Below are 22,791 nucleotides of genomic sequence, written 5' to 3' on the forward strand. Positions count from 1 at the left end.
CCATGTCAGCTCCAGACTCAATTATGCCACTGCTTTCCTGGTCGGCCTCCCATCCCCCACCTGCCATAAAGTTCAGCTCATCCAAAACTCTGCAGCCGATATCCTATCCTGCACTAAGTCCCACTAACCCATCATCCCTCTACTTACTGATCTGCATTGGATCCCAGTCCCCAAATGCTTTGAATTTAAAATCTCATCTTCATGTTTAAATCCCTTTCATGGTCTACCCCTCCTTTATCTCTACAACCTCCATCTGGCTCTGCATCCCCTCCGATCTCTGCACTCCTTCAATTCTGGCCTCTTGTGCATCCTTGATTTTAATCACTCCACCATTGGCAGCCGTACCTTCAGCTGCCTAAGCCCTCAGCTCTGCAATTTGTTCACCTAAAGCTCTCCACCTTTCTAATGCTCTCTCTTCCTTTAAGACGCTTCTTAAACCTAGAGCAATAATGGTAGGGGATTCAATAGACAGGGGAGCAGACCGGTGTTTCTGCAGCTGCAGACATGACTCCAGGATGGTATGTTGCTTCCCTGGTGCCAGGGTGAAGGATGTCACCGAGCGGCTGCAAGACATTCTGGAGGGGAGAGAGTGAACAGCCAGAGGTCGTGGTCTATATCTGTATCAATGACACATAGAAAGAGGGATGAGATCCTGCAGGCAGAGTTTAGGGAGCTAGGAGAGCAGCACCTCAAAGATGGTAATCTCCGGATTACTGCCGGTTCCATGTGCTCGTGAGTACAGAAATAGGAGGCTAGAGAAGATGAATACGTGGCTGCAGAGATGGTGCAGATGGGAGGGCTTTAGATTCCTGAGGCATTGGGACCGTTTCTGGGGGAGGTGGGATCTGTACAAGCCGGACAGGCTGCAGCTGAACAGAGCTGGGCCCAGTAACCCCCGCGGGAGGTTTTGCTGGTGCTGTTGGGGTGTGTTTAAACTAGCTTGGCGGGGGGATTGGAACCAGAGAATAGATTCAGTGGGGAGAGAAGCAAAGCTGGAATTGGGTAGCAGAGAAGTAGTAGAAAGTGAATTTGGAAGACCGAGGAAACAAGGGCTGGAAAATAGACAACAGGGAAGTTTGGCAATACTAAATAGTATATACTTCAATGCAAGAAGTATAGGAAATAAGGCAGATGGGCTGAGAGCAGAGATTGACACTTGGGTGTATGATATTCTAGCTATTACTGAGACATAGCTGAAAGAAGGGCAGGTATGGCAGCTCAACATTCCTGGCTGCAGGGTTTTCAGACAGGATGGAGAGCTGGGGTAAAAAAGGAGGGAGTGGGGGCTCGCAGTATTGATTAAAGAAACAAATACAGCTGAGAAATGATGGTATGTTATGGGGGTCATCAAATGAGGCCATATGGGTTGAATTGAAGAACAAAAGAGGCGATCACACTACTGGGAGTGTACTATAGACCCCCAAGCAGTCAGAGGGAGATAGAAGAACAAATATGTGGGCACATTACTGTGAAGTGCAAAAACTATAGAGCTGTAATAGTGGGGGATCTCAACTACCCTAATATTAACTGGGAAAAAGTTAATGTGAATGGTACAGAGGGTACGGAATTCTTAAAATGTATTCAACAAGCCCAACAAGGGAGGGGGCGGTTCTGGATTTGGTTTTGGGGAATGAAGAGGGGCAGGTGGAAGGGGTATCAGTGGGAGAGCATAAGTCAGTAAGATTTAGGGTAGTTATCGAAAAAGACAAAGGGGGACTAGGAATAAAAGTTCTCAATTGGGGTAAAGCCAATTTTGCTGAGCTGAGATGGGATTTGGCCAAAGTGGACTGGAAACGGCAACTTGATGGCAAATCAGTGTCCGAGCAGTGGGAGACATTCGAGGAGGAGATCCTGAAGGTACAGAGCAAGTATGTTCCCTTTATTTAAAAAAAAAGATGGGGCTAACAAATCTAGAGTCAAGGGACATACTGGGTAAGATTTTTAAAAAAAGGGAAGCTTATGACTGATACCGGGAACTCAAAACTGCAGAAACTCTAGAGATGTATAAGAAGTGCAGTGGTGCAATTAAAAAATATATCAGGAAAGCAAAGAGAGCATAAAAGAATGTTGGCAAGTAAAATCATGGAAAACCCAAAGATGTTTTATAAATAAAGAACAAGAGGATAACTAAAGGAAGAGTGGGACCTATTAGAGACTACAAAATAAATCTGTGGGTAGGATTCTTAATGAATACTTTGCATCCGTTTTCACAAGAGAGGAGAAATGCAGACTTTACAATGAGGGAGGAGGAGTGTGAAATATTAGACGAGTTAAAAGTAGTGAGAAACATAGAAAATAGGTGCAGGAGTAGGCCATTCGGCAACATGCAACTTCAGTACCCCATTCCTGCTTTCTCGCCATACCCTTTGATCCCCCTAGTAGTAAGGTACATCTAACTCCTTTTTGAATATATTTAGTGAATTGGCCTCAACAACTTTCTGTGGTAGAGAATTCCACAGGCTCACCACTCTCTGGGTGAAGTTTCTCCTCATCTCGGTCCTAAATGGCTTACCCCTTATCCTTAGACTGTGACCCCTGGTTCTGGACTTCCCCAACATTGGGAACATTCTTCCTGCCTTCCTGCATCTAACCTGTCTAAACCCGTCAGAATTTTAAACGTTTCAATGAGATCCCCTCTCATTCATCTGAACTCCAGTGAATACAAGCCCAGTTGATCCAGTCTTTCTTGATATGTCAGTACTGCCATCCCGGTAATCAGTCTGGTGAACCTTCGCTGCACTCCCTCAATAGCAAGAATGTCTTTCAAGTTAGGAGACCAAAACTGTACACAATATTCCAGGTGTGGCCTCACCAAGGCCCTGTACAACTGTAGTAACACCTCCCTGCCCCTGTACTCAAATCCCCTCGCTATGAAAGCCAACATGCCATTTTCTTTCTTAACTGCCTGCTGTACCTGCATGCCAACCTTCAGTGACTGATGTACCATGACACCCAGGTCTTGTTGCACCTCCCCTTTTCCTAATCTGTCACCATTCAGATAATAGTCTGTCTCTCTGTTTTTACCACCAAAGTGGATAACCTCACATTTATCCACATTATACTTCATCTGCCATGCATTTGCCCACTCACCTAACCTATCCAAGTCACTCTGCAGCTTCATAGCATCCTCCTCGCAGCTCACACTGCCACCCAACTTAGTGTCATCTGCAAATTTGGAGATACTACATTTAATCCCCTCGACTAAATCATTAATGTACAATGTAAACAGCTGGGGCCCCAGCACAGAACCTTGCAGTACCCCACTAGTCACTGCCTGCCATTCTGCAAAGTACCCATTTACTCCTACTCTTTGCTTTCTGTCTGACAACCAGTTCTCAATCCATGTCAGTGCACTACCTCCAATCCCATGTGCTTTAACTTTGCACATTAATCTCTTGTGTGGGACTTTGTCGAAGGCCTTCTGAAAGTCCAAATATACCACATCAACTGGTTCTCCCTTGTCCACTCTACTGGAAACATCCTCAAATTCCAGAAGATTTGTCGAGCATGATTTCCCTTTCACAAATCCATGCTGACTTGGATCTATCATGTCACCTCTTTCCAAATGCACTGCTATGACATCCTTCATAATTGATTCCATCATTTTACCCACGACTGATGTCAGGCTGACCAGTCTATAATTCCCTGTTTTCTCTCTTCCCTCCTTTTTAAAAAAAAAAAAAGTGGGGTTACATTGGCTACCCTCCACTCCATAGGAACTGATCCAGAGTCTATGGAATGTTGGAAAATGACTGTCAATGTATCCACTATTTCCAAGGCCACCTTGTACTCTGGGATGCAGACCATCGGGCCCTGGGGATTTATCGGCCTTCAATCCCATCAATTTCCCCAACACAATTTCCTGACTAATAAGGATTTCCCTCAGTTCCTCCTTCTTACTAGACCCTCTGACTCCTTTTCTATTTGGAAGGTTGTTTGTGTCCTCCTTGGTGAATACCGAACCAAAGTACTTGTTCAATTGGTCTGCCATTTCTTTGTTCCCTGTTATGACTTCCCCTGATTCTAACTGCAGGGGACCTATGTTTGTCTTTACTAATCTTTTTCTCTTTACATATCTATCAAAGCTTTTGCAGTCCATTTTAATGTTCCCTGCAAGCTTCCTCTCGTACTCCATTTTCCCTGCCCTAATCAAACCCTTTGCCCTCCTCTGCTGATTTCTAAATTTCTCCCAGTCTCTGGGTTCGCTGCTATTTCAGGCCAATTTATATGCCACTTCCTTGGCTTTAATACTATCCCTGATTTCCCTTGATAGCCACGGTTGAGCCACCTTCCCGTTTTTATTTTTACGCCAGACAGGGATGTACAATTGTTGTAGTTCATCCATGCGGTCTCTAAATGTCTGCCATTGCCCATCCACTGTCAACCCCTTAAGTATCATTCGCCAATCTATCCTAGCCAATTCATGCCTCATACCTTCAAAGTTACCTTTCTTTAAGTTCTGGACCATGGTCTCTGAATTAACTGTTTCCTTTTCCATCCTAATGTAGAATTCCACCATATTATGGCCACTCTTCCCCAAGGGGCCTCACACAATGAGATTGCTAATTAATTCTCTCTCATTCCACAACACCAGGTCTAAGATGGCCTCCCCCCTAGTTGGTTCCTTGACATATTGGTCTAGAAAACCATCCCTTATGCACTCCAGGAAATCCTCCTCCACCATATTGCTTCCAGTTTGGTTAGCCCAATCTATATGCATATTAAAGTCAGCCATGATAACTGCTGCACCTTTATTGCACGCACCCCTAATTCCCTGTTTGCCCTCCCCAACCTCACTGCTACTGTTTGGAGGTCTGTACACAACTCCCACTCACGTTTTCTGCCCCTTAGTATTCCATAGCTCCACCCATACCGATTCCACATCATCCAAGCTTAATGTCTTTCCTTACAATTGCATTAATTTCCTCTTTAACCAGCAACGCCACCCTGCCTCCTTTTCCTTTCTATCTATCCTTCCTAAATGTTGAATACCCCTGGATGTTGAGTTCCCAGCCTTGGTCACCCTGGAGCCATGTCTCCGTGATGCCAACCACATTGTATCCATTAACTGCTATCTGCACAGTTAATTCGTCCACCTTATTCTGAATACTCCTCGCATTGAGGCACAGAGCCTTCAGGCTTGCCTTTTTAACACACTTAGACCCTTTAGAGTTTTGCTGCAAAGTAAGCCCTTTTTGTTTTTTGCCTTGGATTTCTCTGCCCTCCACTTTTACTCATCTCCTTTCTGTCTTTTGATTCTGTCTCCATTTTGTTTCCCTCTGTCTCCCTGCATTGGTTCCCATCCCCCTGCCATATTAGTTTAACTCCCCTGAGAGGAAGTATTAAGGGGCTTAGCAGGTTTAGGAAGTGGATAAATCCCCAGGCCCGGATGAAATGTATCCTAGGCTGTTAAGAGAAGCAAAAGAAGAAATAGCAGAGGCTCTGACATCATTTTCCAATCTTCTCTAGCCACAGGTGCAGTGCCAGTGGACTAGAGGACTGCTAATGTTGTACATTTGTTTAAAAAGGCAGAAAGGGATAGACCGAGTAATTACAGACCAGTCAGCCTGACTTCGGTGGTGGGAAAATGATTGGAAAAAATCCTGAGTGACAGGATAAATCTTCATTTGGAAAGACATGAATTAATCAAGGACAGTCAGCATAGATTTGTCAAGGGAAGGTCATGTCTGACTAACTTGATTGAATTTTTCGAGGAAGTAACCAGGAGGGTCGATGAGGGCAGTGTTTATGATGTAGTGTATATGGATTTTAGCAAAGCTTTTGACAAGGTCCCACATGACAGACTGGTCACGAAAGTAATAGCCCATGGGATCCAGGACAAAGTGGCATGTTGGATCCAAAATTGACTGAGGCAGGAAGCAATGGGTTATGGTTGATGGGTGTTTTTGACTGGAAGGCTGTATCCAATGGGGTTCTGCAGGGCTCAGTGCTGGGTCCCTTGCTTTTTGTGGTATATATCAATGACATGGACTTAAATGTTGGGGGTATGATTTAAGAATTTTGCAGATGACATTAAAGTAGGCTGTGTGGTTGATAATGAAGAAAGCTGTGGACTGCAGGTAGATATCAATGTACTGGTCAGGTGGGCAGGACAGTGGCAAATGGAATTCAATCTGGATAAGTGTGTGGTAATGCATTTGGTGAGGTCTAACAAGGCAAGGGAATACACATTAAATGGTACGATACTGTTGTGGAACAAAGGGACCTTGGTGTGCATGTCCACAGATCCCTGAAGGTAGCAGACCAGGTCGATAAGGTGGTTAAGAAGGCATATGGAATACTTGCCTTTATAGGTTGAGGCATATGGAATACTTGCCTTTATAGGTTGAGGCATGGAATATAAGAACAAGGAGGTTATGCTTGAACTGTATAAAACACTAGTTAGGCCACAGCTAGAGTACTGTGTGCCGTTCTGGTCATCACATTACAGGAAATATGTGATTGCACTGGAAAGGGTGCAGAGGAGATTTACAAGAATGTTGCCTTGACTGGAGAATGTGGGCTATGAGGAAAGATTGGAGATGCTGGGTCTGTTTTCTTTGGAACAGAGGAGGCTAAGGAGAGACCTGTTTGAGGTGTATAAAATTATGAGGGGCCTGGATAGAGTGGATAGGAAGGACCGGTTTCCCTTGGTGGAGAAGTCAACAACCAGAGGGCATAGATTTAAAGTAATTGGGGGAAGGTTTAGAGGAGATATGAGGGGAAATTTCTTCACCCAGAGGGTGGTGGGGGTCTGGAACTCACTGCCAGAAAGGGTGGTAGAGGCAGAAACCCTCACCACATTTAAAAGATACTTGGATGTGTACGTCACCTACAGAGCTACGGACCAAGAGCTGGAAAGTGGGATTAGGCTGGATAGCTCTTGGTCGGCCGGAGCGGATACGATGGGCCAAAATCGCCTCCTTCCGTGCTGTAAATTTCTATGATATCTCTTTGTCACTTGTCCAAATATATCCTTATGTGCCTCAGTGTCAAATTTTGTTGGGTAATGCTCCTGTGGGAGTGCCTTAAGATATTTAACTATGTTAAAGGAGTTGTATAAATGCAAGTTGTTACAGTTAAAACCTCTCTGTTCTGGTATCATGCTTGTAAATCTTAATGCCTTTTCCAGTGCCTCTTTGGTCACCATATTACAAAAAGCAAAGGTGTGCACATTACTCCATGTGGTCTAACCAAGGTTTGATATAGGTTTAACATAACTTCCCTGCTTTTCAATTCTATTCCTCTAGAAGTGAGCTTCAGTGATTGTTTGCATTTTTATGTCCTTGTTAACTTGTATTGCTACTTTTGATGATTTGTGACTATGTATTCCTAGGTCCCATTGCTCCCCTACCCTGTTTCGACTCTTGCTTTCCAAGGATTATGTGGCCTCCTCATTCCTCCTACCCAAATGCGCCACCTCACACTCATTTGCTGGGCTGATGTGATTTATGATGGATATACTCCAGCAGAGTTTTCTGTAGAACATAAAGAATTATAAATAGTGAAGTGGGTGGAGCACCAAGATGTTGTTCCATGGAGGAGCAGGGCATGTTTACATGTTGGTGATTTCCCTCAAATGAAATTGCTGGTTTCATTTGTGGGAAGTGCCAAGTAGAGAACAGGTACTTTTCCTACAGGGATGGAGAGTTATCCTGGGCTGCCTTTGTGCAACTTTAAGCATTCTGTTTTAGAGCAGATTGAGCGAGACCTGAGAACGGGTTGGTTGTAGATGGGATCAGTGCCCAAAGAAGGGTAAGGGAGTAATTAGTAAGTTAATATATAGAAAGAGGGGCTTTTTTGAAGTTAGTAGACTGATTTTATTAATTGTGAAAAGTATGTTGCATACCTTTTTTTGGAAAATGTAGCCTTTTAAAAATTAAATGTACTTTGGTCAGTTGAGCTTCTGATTTTTTTTGTACTTTATTTTCTGACTGACGGAGGTGGGACAGGATAAGCGAATCCATCTGTAACTCTTTTTCTCTCTTTCCCACCCCCCCACCCCCTCCCCCCAAAAGTCATTAATATTTAATACATGTATTGACAACTCTTCTTTTTCCTTCAGCTGATCCGAGGGATAGTTCACCATTCTTTGAACACAACATCTTTAAAATGTCTGTTTGCTTTCTCCTACGTTGGTGCAGCAGGTGGTCTTAAAGGTAATGTCTCTCAAATCTTCCTTTTCTGTTTCCCCTCGTCGTCCTCCTTTTTTGCTTTGATTCGCATGTTGATTATTGTAACTGACCTGAACTTGCTTACCCTGAGAGTATTCTTGTATGTTTGGGGTAATTGTCACACTCAGTTTCCCCTGTTCTTTCATCTTTGTGGCCTGATGAATCCAGCCAGCCTGAGTCTGATTCTATTAAAATTACCTCTCCAATGACTAGGCTGGGTCCAGGGATCTCTACTGGGACAGACCACTTTGTTTTCCATTTATAAAAATGATCTGAACATTGACATGAGGAATATCTACAAATTAGGGGCACAGTGTGAGGGGTAAATGGAAGGCAACATAATAAATGGGCAGATAGATGCCAGTTGTAATTCGATGCAGAGAAAAGTCAAGTACTGCATTTGGGGAGGAAACCGAACAATAAAAGAACATATATTCTAAATGGTAAAATCCTTAAGGTTGAGGAACAGTGAAATCTAAGGGGTGCAGATACATAAATCTTATAAAAGTAGGAGTCCAGAGAGAGAGGTTCAGAAAAAGGCAATTGGCATTCTGAGTTTTGTACAAGACTTTGGTTCAGTCACAGTTGGAGTATTGGTTGCAGTTCTGGGTATCTCATTACAGGAAGGATATTTGAACCAAGGAAATGGTTCCAGTAATTAGAGACTGAAATCATGAACTGAAAATGTGGGACTTTTTTTTTTTAGAAACATATGTTTGAGGGGTAACTAAGAGATGATCAAAATTGGTTGCTGCACATCGCTAATGGAGGGGGGCGACATGAGGAAATTTTAGAGAGAGAAAATTCAGATGGTTAATAGAACATGAATTGCTTTACCACAAGTGCCTATTGAGTCAAATTATTACCTAATTGAAACAATTGGATAAATATTTAGAAAAGGAAGACTATAAAAGGATACAAGAAAGAGGCACCAGCCAAGTGACTTCCATCTGTGTGTCAGTTTCTATGTCCTTAATTATGTATAATAATAAGAGACTGTTAACTAAGGTTAGAAGCCCACGGAATTGAGGGCAAATTATTGACCTGATTTGGAAATTGGCTGAGCAGTAGGAGACACAGTTTGGATAATGGGTAGGTACTCAAATTGGCAGTAGGGTGACTCGTGGTGTCCTGCAGGGATCTGTGTTGGTGCCTCAACTATTCACAGTATTTATTACTGACTTGTATGATGGCTTAGAAAGCCATATATCCAAATTTGCCAATGACACAAAGATGGGTGGCATTGTAGGCAGAGTAGATGGAAGCATAAAATTAAAAAGGGATATCGAAAGATTAAATGAATGTTCAAAACTGTGGCAAATGGATTTAACCATAGGCAAATGTGAGGTCAGCCACTTTGGACCTAAAAAGGATAGAACAGGTACTTTCTAAATGGTGAAAGGCTAAAAACAGCGGAGGTCCAAAGAGACTTGGGGGTCCAGGTATATAGATCATTAAAATGTTATGAACAGGTACAGAAAATAATCAAAAAGTCTAATGGAATGCTGGCCTTTATATTTGAGGATTAGAATACAAAGGGGTCGAAGTTATACTGCAGCTACACAAAACCCTGGCTAGATCACACCTGGAGTATGGAATTGTTCTGGGCACCACACCTTAGGAAGCATATATTGGCCTTGGAGTGCAGCGTAGATTTACCAGAATGATACATGGACTCCATGGGTTAAGTTATGAAGTGTTTAAAAATAGCCAAGTTAAAGCTATCTCTGGTCACTTTAATAATCGGGTTCGACTGTAAATCAATCTGGTGCGTATATTGTGTTTAATCAGAGTTTAAGATGGAATATAACACGTTAGTTATACAGCAAAAACGTACGACTGTGACAAGCAGCTGGTACCCAATTCTGTTTGGACAAACGGCTGCCACACGTGAGCAGTTCTCTGGCTTGCAGTCTCTGTCTTTTGTCTAGAGCCTCCTTCGGTAAAGCATGGGATCGCTCTCAATGAGTGATCAATCAGCATAACTCCTGGTATTTCCCTCCACCGTTTGTGGGGATGAGCCCACCGGGTGTTACTTTTATTATGTTTTTAGGGGTGGGCCTGGAATGGGATATTAACGACACCTTTTTGCCTAATAGAGGTTCCCCTTAAAACTCAATACCTAATGGGGCTTCGCGTTCTTTGTCTACACTTGCCGATGAACACCTGCCCTGAAGGACCATTACACAACCATTACACATCTTTTCTTGTTTATAGTTTTGAAGGCCAATCCATCCATCTGGACCCTCTTATCTCGACCTGCCTTGTCCTCCCGGTGCGTACTCGGGCACAACCACCATTAAAACAGATCTCTGTGTTAGAACTATCTCACTCTAGCCGGTTGTCATGGATACCCTTCTGTCTTTTATACTAATTAACTTTTAATTATCTTCGCAAGCAGTTCTGTTGAACAAACTCCAACTGGTAAAACATAACTTGTACATTAACCATTTACATATCTTGAGCAGAATCATACAATTGTTTAAACACAGTATTTCTTTTTTGGGTATCCCTAATTTTTAACCGAGGAGAGATTACACAAATTAGGGTTGTATTCCCTAGAATGTAGAAGGTTAAGGGGTGATCTGTTTGAAGTTTTCCGGATATTAAGGGTAACAGGGTAGATAGCGAGAAGCTATTTCTGCTGGTTGGGGATTATGAGATTAGGGGGCATAGTCTAAAAATTAGAGCTAGAACTTTCAGGGGTGAAATTAGGAAATACTTCAACACATAAAAGGTAGTAGAAGTTTGGAACTCTCTTCCGCAAATTGCATTTAGAAACATGGAAACATAGAAAATAGGTGCAGGAGCAGGCCATTCGGCCCTTCGAGCCTGCACCGCCATTCAATATGAACATGGCTGATCATGCAACTTCAGTACCCCACTCCCACCTTCTCTCCATACCCCCTGATCCCCTGAGCCATAAGGGCCACATCTAACTCCCTTTTGAATATATCCAACAAATTGGACTCAACAACTTTCTGTGGTACAGAATTCCACAGGTTCACCACTCTGAAAAAGTTTCTCCTCATTTCGGTCCTATATGGCTTACCCCTTATCCTTGGACTGTGACCACTGGTTCTTTACTTCCCCAACATTGGGAACATTCTTCCTGCATCTAACCTGTCCAGCCACGTCATAATTTTATATGTTTCTATGCGATCCCCTCATTCTTCTAAATTCCAGTGCGTATAAGCCTAGTCTTTCTTCATATGTCAGTCCTGCCATCCTGGGAATTAGTTTGGTGAACCTTCTTTGCACTTCCTCAATAGCAAGAACGTCCTTCCTCAGATTAGGAAACCAAAACTGCACACAATACTCAAGGTGTGGTCTCACCAAGGCCCTGTACAATTGCTCCTATATGCAAATCCTCTCTATGAAGGCCAGCATGCCATTTGCTTTCTTTACTGCCTGCTGTACCTGCATGCCTACCTTCAGTGACTGATGGACCATGACACCCAGGTCTCGTTGCAACTCCCCCTTTTCCTAATCTGTCTCAATTCAGATAATATTCTGCCTTCCTGTCTTTGCCACCAAAGTGGATAACCTTGCATTTATCTACATTATACTGCATCTGCCATGCATTTGCCCATTCACTTAACCTGTCCAAGTCACCTGGCAGCCTCTTGGCATCCTCCTCACAGCTCACACTGCCACCCAGCTTAGTGTCATCTGCAAACTTGGAGATACTACATTCAATTCCTTTGTCTCAATCATTAATGTATATTGTAACTAGCTGGGTTCCCAGCACTGAACCTTGCGGCACCCCACTAGTCACTGCCTGCCATTCTGAAAAGGACCCGTTTATTCCCACTCTTGCTTTCTGTCTGCCAACCAGTTCTCTATTCACTTCAATATATTACCCCCAATACCATGTGCCTTAATTTTGCACAGTAATTTCTTTGTGGGACCTTATCAGAAGCCTTTTGAAAGTCCAAATACACCACATCCACTGGTTCTCCCTTGTCCACTCTACTAGTTACATCTTCAAAAAATTCTAGAAGATTTGTCAAGCATGATTTCTGTTTCATAAATCCATGCTGACTTGGACCGATCCTGTCACTGCTTTCCAAATGTGCTGCTATTACATCTTTAATAATTGATTCCAGCATTTTCCCCACCACCAATGTCAGGCTAACTGGTCTATAATTCTGTTTTTTCTCTCCCTCCTTTTTTAAAAAGTGGGGTTACATTAGCTACCCTCCAATCCATAGGAACTGATCTGGAGTCCATGGAATTTTGGAAAATGACCACCAATGCATCTACTATTTCTAGGGCCACTTCCTTAAATACTCTGGGATGCAGACTATCAGGTCCTGGGGATTTATCGGCCTTCAGTCCCATTAGTTTCCCTAACACCATTTCCTGGCTAATAAGTTCCTGCATCTCGCTAGACCTTCGTTCCCCTGGTATTTTCAGGAGGTTATTTGTGTCTTCCTTACTGAAGACCGAACCAAAGTATTTGTTCAATTGGTCTACCATTTCCTTGTTTTCTATTATGAATGCACCTGATTCTGACTGCAAGGGACCTACATTAGTCTTCACTAATCTTTTTCTCTTCACATATTCATAGAAGCTTTTGCTAGATCAATTGTTATTTATCGGAGATTGATAGCTCTCTGTTAGCCCATATCACTTAATACCTTTGGTTAACGGTGGGTATATGGAATTAGGGCGCAGATCAGCCATGATCTCATTGAAAGAAAGAGTTCCATTTTATATAGTGCCTTTCATGACCACTGAACATCTCAAACTGCTTTACAGGCAATTGAGTACTTTTGGAATGTAGTCACATTGAATGGCAGAGCAGGCTGGAGGGCTGAATGGCCTACTCCTGGACTATTTGGTGATCTCCCTGCAATGTCACTAGGGTGGTTGTGGGAAATGGAAAATTCTTACTGGTGTAGTAAAGGATGTCCCCCTGTGGTTTGCATTACAAGGCATTTACTTTTCTGACCTGACCTGAAAGTATTTGTTGACTTTGGGTGCAAATGTGTGTGGGGAGAGAAATGATTCATATCCTCAGTACAGATAATGATGCTCCCCGCCCCCCCCCCCCCCCAAAAAAAAATCTTTACTTTAGAAGCCTGCTTTTTAAAAAAAAATGTTGTTTATAAATGCATTTCCTTCACATTATTTTTTCCAACTTTCTCCACTCTCTTAAACATGAGCTATTTACACAGGAACATACATAGGAATGTACAAGACCAGAAAAGACTATTGTAGACCATTTATCATATCCCACAATACTTGTCAAACTCCCCTCTTTTTTTTTTTACATATTCAATTTGCTGATGGAATCTGCCCACCCCACTGCATCCTGTAGCAGATCATTACCTGCATTCATCACCGTCTGCATAAAGTAGTTAAATCAAGACTCTTTTTACCATTCTCAAGTTTGAGACTATGCCTCTTGTAGAATCTGTGACTTGATAAGCACATTGATATTTACACTTTAGAATCTTGAATATTTCTATAAAATCTCCTGTGTAAAAGTTCCCAGCTTCTGCAGTCTTTCCTCATAACTTGGGTACTATTAATTTTGTTGTCTTTCAATGCCCCCTCTCCAAAGCCTCATTTATACAGTAATCAGAATTGTACACAGTACTCTAGGTAGTGCTGGACTAGCACTCTAAGAACTGAATGACTTCTCGAGATTTATGCTCTCTTCCTCTGGTTATACGGCCACAATCCTAGTTGCTGTCTTTACTGTTACTGCACAGTGTGTGGAAGACTTCAGTGATCTATCCACCAGCACCTCCAAATCGTTCTCCTGGGTAGGCAGCGGTTACCTTGTGGGGAGTGTTGGCTGTCTAATCCTGTTCTTGCTCAACATGTATGTTCTCCTACTTCTAGCTCAGCTATGTATTGTCTGAACTATCTGAAGCCTCGGGGAATTTGTATCAAAATAGTGGAATAGAAAGTAGGATGATTCTTGTAATGTGCAAAAAGTATGTAGTGAAAACTTCCTCGAAGTTGAGCTAGAATATGTGATGATTTTTGAGCAGTTAATTTTACCAGCTTCTTGCAATACTTGCATTATGGTCGCGTGGAGGATAAACTGGGACCTCAACTATTTACAATCTATATTAAAGACTTGGAAGAGGGGACTGAGTGTAATGTAGTCAAGATTGCCGACGATACAAAGATGGGAGGAAGGACAATGTGTGAGGAGGACATATAGAGGCTGCAAAAGGACATACAGGCTAAGTGAGTGGGCAAAAATTTGGTAGATGGAGTATAATGTTGGAAAGTGTGAGGTCATGCAATTTGGCAGAAAAAAATCAAAGAGCAAGTTATTATTTAAATGGAGAAAGATTGCAGTGTGCTACAGTACAGTGGGACCTGGGGTTACTTGTGTATGAAACTCAAAAGGATAGTATGCAGGTACAGCAAGTGATCAGGAAGGCCAATGGTATCTTGGCCTTTATTGCAAAGGGGATGGAGTATAAAAGCAGGGAAGTTGTGCTACAGCTGTACAAGGTATTGGTGAGGCCACACCTGGAATACTGTGTGCAGTTTTGGTTTCCATATTTACGAAAGGATATACTTGCTTTGGAGGCAATTCAGAGAAGGTTTACTCGGTTGATTCCGGGGATGAGTGGGTTGACTTAGGAGGAAAGGTTGAGTAGGCTGGGCCTCTATTCATTGGAATTCAGAAGAATGAGAGGTGATCTTATCGAAACGTATAAGATTGAAGGGGCTTGACAAGGTGGGTGCAGAGAGGATGTTTCCACTGGTGGGGGAGACTAGAACTAGAGGGCATGATCTTAGAATAAGGGGCCGCCCATTTAGAACTGAGATAAGGAGAAATTTCTTCTCGGGGTTGTGAATCTGTGGAATTCGCTGCCTCAGAGCTGTGGAAGCTAGGACATTAAATAAATTTAAGACCAAAATAGACAGTTTCTTGAGCGATGGGGAGCAGGCGGGGAAGTGGAGCTGAGTCCATGATCAGATCAGCCATGATCTTACTGAATGGCGGAGCAGGCTCGAGGGGCCCTATGGCCGACTCCTGCTCCTATTTCTTATCTTCTTATGGATGTGTTGGGTTGAATGGCCTGTTTCTGTGCTGTAAATATGTATTGACTAAATTATGAGAAATCTTGAAAGATTGTTAAACAGAAGCTTTGAGATATTAAGAAATATTTGCATATGCACCATCAAAAATACTAAACTTTTGATATTTGAGGTGCATACACTGGGCTACAATTCGATTTGCTAAATAACTGGGGGAAACTTGATTTTGTGAACTGAAAATTAAACTAAGTCATTCATTTGCAAATAACATTGGTGCATGTAGTCCCTTTTTTATCCTTAAATGTTTCTTCCTTTGGGCCCAAGTTTCGAGCCGCGCCTAGAACGGCGCAGTCCCGACCTGGACACCCGTTTTTTGTGCCACAAAGTGCGCCTAAAAAAACCCTCCGTATTCTCCAGCTCCCTGCAGGTCCTCTGGCCCTCGGCGCAGCAGGAGCTGTAGGGGGCGGAGCCAGGTCCTGCGCTGAAAACAGTGCCGGGACCTCTGCACATGCGCGCTACAGTGGGCACGCAAGTGCAGTAGCTCCAGGCGCCCGAAACTGTGTGGGAGGGGCCCGAAGCACGCAGCCCCTAGCTCTGGCCGAATGGCCTCACTGGGGCGGCGTGAATAAGGCTCCTCCCACGGCCTGCTTCCTCCCGACCCGACTCGACTCTTTCTCCCCGCCCCCCCCCACCGGATCGGACCCGACACCCGCTCCCCCCCCTCCCCCCCACTGCCTCCGGACTGGATCCGACCTGACCTCCCTCTCCCTCCCCCCCGACCCGAACCGAACTGACCTCCCTCCCACCACACCCCCGACTCGACCCAACGCCACCTACCTGTAAATCTGGTGCTGGGGACAGGCCTGGCCCGTTCAGCCTCCCTCCCCCTTCTCCTCCTTCCTCCCCCCCCCCCCCCCCCCCCCCAAAATCTCCTTTCTTCTCTTTCTCTCTCTTTCCCCCCCCCCCCCCCCCCCCCCCAATCTCCTTTCCCTCCCCACTTCTCCCTCCTCCTCCTCCCAACACAGACAGAGAGATAGAGACACACTGAGGGGGGCATCCCAGCACGCTGTTGGAGGACTCCCGTTGCTGCAGTTGGTAAGTAGAAAATGTTTTATTTATTGATTTTTTAAAAAAATTATCTCATTAATTTTTTTTGATTTTATTGGTTGATTTATTGATGTATTTATCATTTATTATTGATGATGGCTCTTTATTTGTAAAACTGAAGTGTTTAATGTTTGTAAACTTCCCTTTAAATACCGTTCCCCCCCACCATTCCCTACGCCTGATTTGTAACCTACGCCTGATTTTCTAACGTATAGACAAGGTTTTTTCGAGCGTACAAAAATCTTCACTTACTTCATTCACTGCCGAAACTTTGAAAACAGGTGTAAGTGGCCGGACACGCCCCCTTTTGAAAAAAAAATTCTGTTCCAAAGTGAAACTGTTCTAACTGACTAGAACTGGAGCAAACTAAATGACGAGAATTCCGATTTCTAAGATACTCCGTTCTACACCAGTTGCTCCTAAAAATAAGGAGCAAATCATGTGGAAACTTGGGGCCTTTGTATCTAATGTTTCTGCAACCTTTTGGCAGTTTCTTACCTCTTAATCCATTTTTTTTGTTGAAAGTTCATTTAATCTGGTTACGGTTTGAATCACTTCAGTGAAATTCTAACTTGAATGTTTTTTTAAAAGTCTACTTCTCAAGTGGAATTCCACAGCACTTCCAGTGCGAAAGTTTGTTCATAACAATAACAATTAAATTGTATTAAGGGTGGTGCACACGCAAACATTTAGTTGGCAAAAGTGTGCGTCCCAGTCGGTGAAAAGTTATTTTTTTTTTTCAGTGGGTCCTGTAGAAATAGAAGAACCACCTCCGACCATAATGTTTGAAACTAAAACTGACTGGAAGATGGAGCTGGACCGCACCGGAAGTCTACTAGACTACAGAGTAATTTCCATTAACGAAAGTTACAAAATCAGCACCCAGTGAGTAGTCAACAGCTAGATATTGTAGGTTATAAGAACATAAGAATTAGGAGCAGGAGTAGGCCATATGGCCCATCATGCCTGCTCTGCCATTCAAAACGATCGTGGCTGATCTTCGACCTCGACTCCACGTTCCCAGCCGATCTCCATAATACCCTGATTTTCCTTGAGTCCAAAAGTCTATCTATCTCAACCTTGAATATACTCAATGGCTGAGCATCCACCGCGCTTTAGGTTAGAGAATTCCAAAGATTTACAACACTGAATGAAGAAATGCCCCCTCATCTCAGTCTTAAATGGCAGGCCTCTTATCCTGACACTATGCCATTTAGTTCTAGACTCTCCAGCCAAGGGAAACAACCTCTCACCATCTATCCTATCAATCCCTCTCAGAATCTTGTATGTTTCAATGACATCATATCTCATTCTTCTTAACTCCAGAGTGTATAGGCCCAATCTCTTGTCGTAGGACAACCCTCTCAGCCCAGGGGTCAGTCTAGTGAACCTTCATTGCACCCCCTCTAAGGCAAGTATATCCTTCGTCCGATAAGGAGACCAAAACTGTGCCCAGTACTCCAGGTGTGGTCTCACCAATACTCTTGTACTCCAAACCCCTTGCAATAAAGGCCAACATGCCATTTGCCTTCCTAATTGCTGTACCAGCATGTTAACTCTGTTTCCTGTACGAGGACACCTAAATCTTTCATAACACCAACATTTAATAGTTTCTCGCCATTTAAAAAAAAATATTCCTATTCCTATCAATGGATAACCTCACATTTCCCAACATTATACTTCATCTGCCACTCATTGAACCTGTCTGTATCCCTTGGCAGGCTTTGTGTACCCTCCTCACCGCTTAGTTTCTCCGTCATCATCATCATCATCATAGGTGGTCCCTCGAACGAGGATGACTTGCTTCCATGAGTTCACGGGTGTTTCGATGAAGGACCCGATGTTCCAGTCCTGAACCCCAATTGAGGGGGTGGATGATGCCTGTGCGTGAATTTTATTAACGTGTGGTGACCGTTTCACACCAGCCACCACACTGGCTTGGCAGAGCTCGGTCTTGTTCCAGTTGCAAGGATTAACCAAGACGACTGGAGACCTACTCTGCTGCACGGACCTAGCGCGCGCACATATAGGCCCCAAGTTTCCACACGATAAAAAACAGGTGCCCCTCCGAGCTGGGCGCCCATTTTTCGCGCCGGAAAAAAACCGCACGATTCTGGAGCGCCCTGCAGCTCCATGTCTGCTTGGCGTGGCACCCAGGGGGGCGGAGCCTACCACTTGCGGCGATTTTGTAAGTGGGAGGGGGCGGGTACCGTTTAAATTAGTTTTTTTCCTGCCGGCAACCGTGAGCGTTGGAGCGTTCGCGCACGCGCAGTGTGAAGGAAACATTGGCACTCGGCCATTTTTGTAGTTCTTTGTAGCTGTTTAATTTTTGAACATTTTTTAATAAAAGCACATTGCCATCAGCACATCAGCACTGAGGCTTCCTGCAGCAGTGAGAAGGCTGCAGGAAGCCTCAAAGTTGAGGCAGTCGTTTCCCGACGGCCTCCCCCCCCTGCCTGCCGTCGGGCAATGGCTGCTGAACTTGAGGCTTCCTGCAGCCTTCTCACTGTCTTCACCCCCCCCGCCCCCCCCCCGCCCGCCGTCTGGAATGGCTTCTTCTCCCCTCCCCCCCCCCCCCCCCCCCCCCCCCGCTGCGTTCGGCCGGTCGGGCCCGCACTGTCTTCACCCCCCCCCCCCCCCCCCCGCGGGAACTAACAGCTGCCTCAACTTGAGGCTTCCTGCAGCATTCTCCCTGGCTGAAGCACTTTCACACAGGTATAAATTTGCTTATAAATTTTTATTCAGGTTGGATTTATTTGTATAATATTTTTATAAGTATAAATAAGGATTTATTATAGAATTTAATGACTTCCCTTCCCCCCCCCCCATCCCCACCTCGTTCTGGACGCCTAATTTGTAACCTAAGCCTGATTTTTTTTTAATGTGTAGACAAGGTTTTTTCAGTTCTACAAACATCTTCACTTGCTCCATTCTAAGTTAGTTTGGAGTACGTTTTCACTGTGGAAACTTTGAAATCAGGTGTCAGTGGCCAGACACGCCCCCTTTTTGAAGAAAAAATTCTGTTCCAAAGTGAAACTGTTCTAACTGACTAGAACTGCAGAAAAAAAAATATGGAGAATTGCGATTTCTAAGATAGTCCATTCTCCACCAGTTGCTCGTAAAAATCAGGCGCAAATCATGTGGAAACTTGGGCCCATAGCAGTGGGCCCCGTACCCTCATCTGTCGCACCTCCGCCACAAACATTCACTGCATCTCGCCGCTCATCCGCCCTGACCTTCCCACTCCTCTGTACCTGGGTCGTTAGCAAACTTAGATACATTACACTTGGTTCTTTCATCTAAATCATTAATATAAATTGTAAATATCTGAGACCCAAGCACTGATCCTTGGGGCACCCTACCAGTTACAGCCTCCCAACCTGAAAATGTGCCATTTATCCCTACTCTGTTTTCTGCCCATCAACCAATCCTCTATTCATGCTAATATATTGCCCCCAACCCCATGAGCCCTTATCTTGCATTTTACGATCAAATGCCTTTTGGAAATCCAAATATACTACATCCACTGGTTCCCCTTTATATACCCTCCTAGTTACATCTGAAAAAAAACTCCAATAAATTTGTTAAACACTCTTTCCCTTTCATAAAACCTGCCTAATCATATGATTTTCTAAGTGCCTTTTTACTACTTCCTTAATAATGGATTCCAGCATTTTCCCCAATGAATATTGTCAGGCTAATTGGTCTGTAGTTCCTGGTTTTCTCTCTCCCTCTTCTTGAATAGCTGGGTTACATTTGCTACCTTCCAATCTGCTGGGACCATTCTAGAATCTAGGGAATTTTGGAAAATCACAACCAATGCATCCATTATCTCTGCAGCCACCTCTTTTTTTTTTTAGAATCCTAGGACATAGGCCATCAGGTTCAGGAGATTTGCTGGATTTTAGTCCCATTAGTTTCTCGAGTACTTTTTCTCTACTGATATTCATTACTTTAACTTCCTCACTGTTATTAGCATCTAGGTTCCCCACTATATTTGGAATACTTTTCTACTGTGAAGGCAGATACAAAATTATCTTATTTCTCCTGTCTCAGTCTCTAATGCTTACTTTTGCTATTCGCTTCCTTTTTATGTACTTGTAGAAGCTCTTGCAATCTGTTATATTTCTAGCTAGTTTACACTCATTCTATTTTATCAATTTTTTGGGTCATCCTTTGCTGGTTTCTAAAGCTCTCCCAGTCCTCAGGCTTACTACTAATATTTGCAGCATTATAATCTAATACTAGCCTTAACTTCTTTAGTTCACCAGGGATGGATTACTTTCCCGTGGAGTGTTTATTTCTCAATGGAATGTATATTCATGGAGAACTTTGGAATATTTTTTAAAATGTTTGCCACTGCTTATTCACCATCCTACCTTTTAATCTAATTTCCCAATCTACCTTAGCCAACTCACCACTCGTACGTATGAAATTGGCTTTATTTTAGTTTAAGACTCTAGTTTCAGATTTGAGTCTGTCACACTCAAACTCTCTCATAATATGATCACTCTTCCCCAGAGGTTCCTTTACTATGAGATTACTAATTAACCCTGTCTCATTGCACAATACAAGACCTAAAATACCCTGTTCTCTGGTTGATTCCATGGCATATTGGTCTAAAACTGTCGTGAATGCGTTATACCAAGCAATTCTTCAGCTGAGAATGCATGGTGCAACAAACCTGACTAAATATCATGCCTCTGTCCCCTGCAAAACAAAAGGCGAAATATAAAAATGCCTCCAGGAAAGGGACACTTTCGTAAATCCCATCTCCTCACTTTCCTGTCTCTCCTCTTTCCTCCCCCCTCCCCCCAAGCCCCTGCCCCCTGGCCCAAGAAGTACTCTCATCACAATAACTTGATTGTTCAATCAAAGGTTGCAGAAAGAAAGAGAAAGGACTTGCATTTATATAGTGTCTTTCATGACCTCCGGATGTCCCAGTGTACATCTCCGCCAATAAATTACATCTGAAGTGTAGTCCGTGTACTGTAGGGAAATACAGCAGGCAGTGTGTGTGCAGCAAGATAGCAAGATCCCACAAACAGCATTGTGGTAAATCACCAGATAATTGATTAAAGGGTAAATGTTGGCCAGGACATTGGGAGATCTCCTCCCATATCATCGAATAGTGCCATGGGGTGGTTTATGCACACTTGATGGGGCCTTGGTGTAATGTCTCATCTGAAAGGTGGCGGCTCTGACAATGTCACAATTACTCAGTACTGCACAGCCTAGATGTAGGTCTGCAAAAGGAAACTTCAAAATTCTAGTCTACATTCTTGATTGAAAATATATGTCTGCTGATTACAATGGATGTTTTAAACAGCAGACTGACTAGGATATTGAACATGAGAAGATTCAGGCCTCAGGCAGTTATCTCTGTTTTGCTTTGGAGAAGTGTGTGTGTTTGTTCAGCTAACCCAATAACCCGGAAATCCTCCTCCAAAATGGTTCTTAAATGATCCCAGGGTATTTGACTCCACTGCTCTATCTGGGACTTCATTCTCTATATTGATTATTCTTTGCATGAAGAGCAAATTTGTGGTGATCAGTCCTCAATTTTGCCTTTACTCATTTGAATGTTTCCTCTTGTACTCATGCAATTTAAATATTTGCCTTTTCCATATAATTTTTGATCTTCAGTGCAGTATTGACGATGCTGGACGGTTAAGAGTTGTCGTCTTTTGGATGAGACGTTAAACCAAGACTCTGTCTGCCCTCTTGTGAATGTAAAAGATCCCATGGTACTATTTGAAGAACAAGGGAATTCTTCCAGCATTCTGGCCAACACTTATATCTCCACCAACTCCAGATTATCTGGTCATTTAGCTCTGTGTAAATTGACCACTGCTTTCCCTATATTACAATAATGACAATACGTCAAAAGCGGTTTATTGTGAAGTGCTTTGGAATATCCTGAAAGGTGCTTTATAAGTGCAGGTTTGTTCTATCTCTACCTCTAAGGTCACTTCTCAGATCACTTCATTTCAAGGCTTTTTATTCATTCACTGGATGTGGGCGCTGCTGGCAACGCCAGCATTTATTGCCCATCCCTAATTGCCCTTGAGAAGGTGGTGGTGTGCAGCCGCCTTGAACCACTGCAGTCCGTGCAGTGAAGGTCCTCCCACAGTGCTGTTGGGGAGGGAGTTCCAGGATTTTGACCTAGAGACGATGAAGGAATGGCGATATACCAGGTCAGGATGGTGTGACATGGAGGGGAACGTGGAAGTTATGGTGTACCTATGCCCCCGCTTCCCTTGTCCTTCTAGGTGGTAGAGGTTGCGGGTTTGGGAGATGCTGCCGAAGAAGCTTTGGTGGCTGCTACAGTGCATCTTGTAGATGGTACACACTGCAACCACGGTACACCGGTAGTGGAGGGAGCGAATGTTTAAGGTTGTGGATGGGGTGCCAATCAAGTGAGCTGCTTTGTCCTGGATGGTGTTGATCTCCTTTGAGTATTGTTCAAGCTTAACTCATCGAGGTAAGTGGA

General features: G+C 43.6%; 1 protein-coding gene across 1 annotated transcript in view; it reads left to right on the top strand.

The window, feature by feature from the left end:
- Positions 1–22,791, top strand: part of mtmr12 (myotubularin related protein 12) — a 130,151-nt gene that overhangs the window by 55,352 nt on the left and 52,008 nt on the right. The window contains exons 6-7 of the mRNA XM_070868327.1: positions 8,066–8,159; positions 17,042–17,183. Of these exons, the coding sequence (XP_070724428.1) occupies positions 8,066–8,159; positions 17,042–17,183 (236 nt within the window). The remainder of the gene's footprint in view (positions 1–8,065; positions 8,160–17,041; positions 17,184–22,791) is intronic.

Source organism: Pristiophorus japonicus, chromosome 2 (assembly GCF_044704955.1).
Source record: "Pristiophorus japonicus isolate sPriJap1 chromosome 2, sPriJap1.hap1, whole genome shotgun sequence".
Lineage (NCBI taxonomy): Eukaryota > Metazoa > Chordata > Chondrichthyes > Pristiophoridae > Pristiophorus > Pristiophorus japonicus.